The 6,000-nt window shown below is 39.0% G+C and overlaps 1 protein-coding gene across 2 annotated transcripts in view; it reads right to left on the bottom strand.

Moving 5' to 3' along the window:
- Positions 1–627: 627 nt before the first annotated feature.
- The window catches only part of LOC149284609 (forkhead box protein O3-like), a 45,264-nt gene continuing 39,891 nt past the window's right edge, over positions 628–6,000 (bottom strand). For both annotated transcript variants that reach the window (XM_089496435.1, XM_089496436.1), the window contains one exon: positions 628–1,998. In XM_089496435.1, coding sequence (XP_089352561.1) covers positions 628–1,998 — 1,371 coding nt within the window. The remainder of the gene's footprint in view (positions 1,999–6,000) is intronic.

Genomic DNA, 6,000 nt, shown 5'->3' with positions numbered 1-6,000 from the left:
GGCAATTGTCATCAAGGGGTTAAACAGGTTTTCAAGATGTGACAACCTTGGGTAAATACTTGATAAAATGTTATATAATATCCCTTGTACATCCATTTTTATCACAATGAAAATACACAAGTGTAGGTTTTGTAACAAGATACTTTAGGACAAACCCTACAACATATACAAGTAGTGATGCAATAGAGCTTGCAACTTTCAAAAATATGTCTTTAAGATATCTTAAACATTTATACCTTCTTTTGCTCTTGGAGCATATGGAGCTTTTCCCTAACACCCTCTTTCTGATTAACTGCTTGTTTTGTATATATATATTTTAATATATATCATATCAGTATATCATAAAACGACATGCTGTGAGGCTTCTTTTTGAGTGAACTGGTTGTGATTTTCAACAGTAATAGCCCTTAAATGCTTTTACCACCCAGAACCCTGACCTGTCGAGCCTTAAAAGTAATCAGAGTTAACTTCATTCAAACAAAGATTTTAACTACGATAAATTATTTAAGAAGCATTAAGATGTTTAAGGTGTTTGTATCACTTTAATATGAAGTGTTGTGTAACATGTCCACTGCTTAAAGTTCCAGTAAAACACTCACCTGGCAGCTCAGTCTTCTCAGACATTCATCAGCCCGGCACCCAACTCTGTGATGACGTCTGCTTAGCACCTGTGAAATTTCCCACAGATAAACTGACATTCTGGGAGGAGATGAGGGAATCAAAGTTAAAATCCAGCCCATCTGCATCCATTAGTTCATTGCGTATGATAGTCTCCATGTCACATTCCAAGCTCCCATTGAAAATATCCAGGTCCAAGTCACTTGGGAACTTTTCATGCACTTGAAGGCTCATGCCTGTGGAATACAAGGATCCTGAGAGCGTGTCCGAGAGGGTTTGCATAGAATGACTGACTAAAGACTGCTGCTGGTGTTTGGATGCATCCAGGTTGTTACTATCATTTAAGCCTATGTTACTTATGCTGTTTGACAAGGCACGGCTGCCACCAGGAAAAGAATTATGGGACTGATGCTGGTGGTGGAGCAAGTTCTGGTTAGCCCCTTGGCTGGAGGGTGCTGCAAATGACATCATGGGATCATTCCTTAGAATAATATTCCTTCGGGCATTCTGGGCAGTTATGGCAGTACTGGCTTGGGACATGAGTGGGTCAGACTGCGTCATTAGTACATCGCTATGGCTGAGTGAATCAGTGGTTAATAGATCCTGCAGGGACTGGTTGCTGTAATGGTTCATGGAAGGAAACATTGCTTGCTTATTCTCTTGGATGGTTTGCATTGGTGACTGACGCAGGGAGGTTAAAGGAAAGTTGAAGCTACTAGTGTTGCTGAAGCTACCAGAAGGAGAGCCCTTAGTGCCATATGTAAAACTGGAACTTCTTTGCATGTGAACACCAGGAGATGTCTGCTGAGAAGGAGTGAGGGAAATGTCATCCAGCAGGTCATCCATGATATTCTCTGATAGTCCATCATTTAAGTTCATGGTTCCAGCCATATCAGTAATCCTGGGCAACTCCACTGTGCATGGTTTACTTAAGGATGGAGACAGACTACCCGGGCTGCTATAAAGCATGGGAGACAAGGGTGATTCATCATCCGGAACATTATCTAGCTCGGCGTTTGCTGGAATAGGTGACAAACGACTGCTTATTGTACTTGCATTAGAGTTTGTGCGCGAGCGGAAATCTGTCCAGGCATCCAGCTCGTCACTGCTGCGGGATGTGGGGCTCCCGGGCCATTTAGGAAGTTGCGAGCTGTCATCTGTAGAGTCCTGAGCACCCTGCATAGATGCCTTTTTCTTTGCTGCCCTCCCCCTGCTCTTTGTGTATTTGTTGCTGTTATCCATTGACGCAGCACGTCTTCTAGGTGCTTTTCCGCCTTTTCCTCCTTCTGGGTTAATCACCCACCATGAGCTTTTTCCAGAGCCTTCATTCTGAACTCTAATAAATCTACTGTGCAGAGACAAGTTGTGCCGAATTGAGTTCTGAGGGGAAACAAAAATAAAATAATTAGTAAAACAGAAATGTGTTATAGATACGGCATCTAAATGTTGTAAATGCATTTCTCCCAAGAAAGTTTCTTGGAGGACAAGAGTAAGTGGAGGACAAGACTATGTTCTCTGTCACGTTTTCAGCTTCTTCTAAGTACCCAGCCTGTAAATTCATAGTGTACCCTATCACATGAGGGGCTAGTTATCATGGTGCCGTAAGTAAAAAGCCTACCTTTATCAGTAACAAAATAAAATGATCAAATGCTACATGGTGACTTTAGCAGTTGGATGTACAGTTACTCTTCACTGATTTTAAGAATTTAATCTCAATGATATACTTTCCACCAACTTGGCTGGAACAATGTAGTAATGAAGTGGTATCACTTTCCAGAAGTGCACCTTCATCACCTGCTCATTGTGTTTATCCCTTTAAAAGGTTTGTAATTTTACAACTTTATAAGATTAATTTTGTAGATGCAAATCATGAAAGCGACCAAAGGACACCTTATTTGGTGCTACACCATTTGATAGGCCAACAACATATATTTATTTTCCAATTTACAACCATGTCAGTGAGGTACATTCCAACACACTGTTTATCTCTTGGATGTTAATCTGGACACCAGCTGTAAGTACTTCTGCAGGAACAGAGCCACTTTTCTTATCCAGCAAGGACATGTGGTGTCAATTTATCATTCAGAACAACAGCAACAAGAAACCCAGTGACTTTAAAAATAAAAAAGGAGTTGTGTAATTTGAACCTCAAAATCTACTGGGGGGAAAAAAAAGAATGAGGTGAAACAGCTGTTGACTGCAGAGCTTCTGTCAATTATTATTTTCAATAGGCTGAAGTTGTAGGGGAAAAAACCTTTATAATGTCACGATTTTAGGTCAATGGTAGGGTAAGAAAATGTAATCTATCATTGGAATGTTTAAATAAATCCACTAGTCGTGCAGTGTAATATTTACTTTTAAATAAGGGCCTATTTGCATAAAATTCTTTCATACAGAATTTGATTCCAAGAATGTGTCAATCATACTTTTAGATCAGTTTGTAATTATAATCTCCTTAACCCATCCAAACGTAAAAAAAAATTTATTTTGTAGCATATCAGAACAATAACCGACTACTGTGATCCATAATTATTATATACGGTTGACAATACCTAGGTGTGGTAGTAAGTTGGTGACAGCGAGCAAAATAAACCCTTAACAGAGCTGCGAGCAGGCTTTGACTGGCAATTGTGTAAACCAGGCAAATGACCAGTTGGCCAGTGCCCAATATTGTCACCCTCATACCTTTAATGAGGCTCATGCAGCAGATTCTATTTTTTTAGTGTGCCAAATGGATATTTATGGCGCACGCTAAGTAAAAGCATAGCGTGCAACCTTGAGTATCTAGCAGGCAACCACATGTATGTCATTTATTGGCTGCTGGCCATAAAATGCCATGGCCAATTTTAATCTGCACTATATATCTGGCTATGAGCACCATCATATTAAACTATATGGACTAAATACTCAATAATTCCCAGAGATCTGTGCTCGCTTCATAGTGCATTGAAACCTGAGTGGTGACAGTTTGTCTTGAAGTTTAAACACAGTTACAACTAGCAGCTTATTCTAAGGAGAAATTACAATGTACAAAAATTTTTTAGAACTCAAAAGTTCAATGTAGAACTAGGAAAAAGTCTGAAAAAGCTAATGAGCTCAACACAGCCATCTTTATGTATTACTATTAACACTGGTGCTTGCTGTGATACTATATGTCAGCACACGAGGTTAACTATGACTTCTTTCTTTTTGTTCTAAGTAATCTTTTTTGAGTGGAAAAGTAAACATGTGATTACTTTTGGGAATCCAAACGCTATCCATTTGAAAAGCCCAAAGGAAAACCTGTCTTAAAAACCTTATTGGTTTCTTAAGGTTAAGTCTGTGGGAACTGGCAAAAACGCAATGAATTTCCAGTTAGAGTTACAGTTTCCAGTTACCGTGGTGTTTTCTTTTTTTTTTTTTTTTTTTTTTTTTTTTTTTTTTTAATATAAAAACTCATTTTTTGGTACCCTATCACAAATCCCCTTCGCCTCAAATACCTAGTCAATTTCTTCCTATGGGCAAAAGCTATTAATTCATAACATATAAAAAGCTGGCCCTGAGCTAATCCTAGATCACGAAACAAAGAAAGTAAAATCAACTTGGTTTTCAGGACATTAGAATGTGAAGTGTGGAAACAAATGCACAGGCTGGTGAGGAGACCACATTATAGAACCTCAACATGTGCTAATGTCAATTGGAAAAGATTCAAATATCCACCCTTGGGCAGTCCAAATGATAAACTAATAGCAATTCCTTGAATGAAACAAAATCAAGACCAGTAAATCTCATTTTTAAATGAAAATGCCAATGAAATCATGGTGACATTTTCTACTTTACATATTAGAAGAAGCTTAAATGTATACTGACAACGCCCTGACCATTTCTGACCATGTTCCTTACATTTTTGAATGTGCTCCACCAATTCCTATCTATGCCCTGAATACAAGACTTTTTAGTTAAAAAAAAAAAATAGGCAGTGCTAGCAGTCTCTGGGGGTGCGCTGGTTGTAAATACAGCCTTGATCGTTTGATACATTGATATACTTTACATAGCACTTTATCTGAGGGTGTCAAACAGAGACCAACTCTCAGGACTGGGTACTGAAATACTACCACTAATTGTTAGTGCTTGTAAACAGGGATCAGACTATTTGTTTGATTGTCCTAAGGAAACAAGAGATGTGGTCCCAATGACACGAGAGATGTGGCCATTCTTTGGTAACATTTCTCGGAACTGCACTGGGGCTTCTCTTGCTTTACAGAATGTACTGAACATCTGCCCTAAGCTTCACAATCCTCCACCGAAAAGTACTTGGTGTAAACACAGACAATTTCAGAGAAGAAGAACTATCACCACTGAGATAAGACAGTCATGTTGTTGAAATAGCAGACAGAAAAAGACATACAGGAGAACAGCAAGCCTGGGCTTCAACAGACACTGTGCATGGCAGCTTAAAAAGTCTTTTTAAGGTTCGTGAAGTTTGTACTAAAATGCCTAATCTGAACCAGAAAGTCTCTGTACAATGCTATTTTAGATGCATAATCAGTTTATCAGCCTTTCTGCAAATAAAAAAACAACAGACCGCTTTGGTCTTGTAGTATGACGCGTTTTAGCTACCGATTGAAGAAGAAAGATTAGCAGTTTCTTTTTCAACAGAGTCAAATTATCTCTGCAGGGTATGAGAGAAAATTGTATTCAATGATATTTTGTAAATTCTTAATGGAAAGTAAATTGCGGCTGAATGGAACCATTTAAAGCAGAGCCATTAAAGTGTGCTAGGACACTGAAAGCATATCAAGGCGCAACAAACATTACTGGGGACCTCTATGCACCCTCATGCCACTTTTTGACTAGCAAAACATAAAAGCATCTATCAAGTTTTATTTTGGCAATGATTGTCAAGGCCGCAGCCATAGACCTAATGTACTTAGGATTTCTGCTGAACTTTGAGGATCTATGCAGGCCTGGAACTGAACGCCTTCCTGTATTAAAAGTTTATATTCATGTGCAGCACACATTCAGCATACTTGGGACACATATCTGAATTAGGAACATGTCATACATTCAAACACATAAGCTGTCATTTAAAGGTGACTCCAATCATAGGGAGCTACTCAAGTGCAGACTGAATGAACATGAGATGACCTCTCAGCGACACAAGAGAACAAAAACAAACCGTCTGGCACGACAGTACCTTCCCGACATAAGGCCTTTCCAGTTTTTTGGGGGATATTTTGCAAGCTAGGTATTCACATCAAGCCTTCCTATGTAGAACCACCATGAATTCTCCCACCCTGCTAACTTCAGATTTTCAGACCTGCTTAATGAAAGGAAGGATGGTACAGAGTTAGTCAGAAGAAAACACATGAGTCATGGTAGTTTTGTAATAAAGTGGAGTAA

This window comes from Sceloporus occidentalis, unplaced genomic scaffold, assembly GCF_023333645.1.
Source record: "Sceloporus occidentalis isolate IW3139 unplaced genomic scaffold, rSceOcc1.0.p SCAF_90, whole genome shotgun sequence".
Classification (NCBI taxonomy): Eukaryota; Metazoa; Chordata; class Lepidosauria; order Squamata; family Phrynosomatidae; genus Sceloporus; species Sceloporus occidentalis.
The sequence above is the reverse complement of the archived record's forward strand: the minus strand, read 5'-3'. Positions and strand labels throughout refer to the sequence as shown.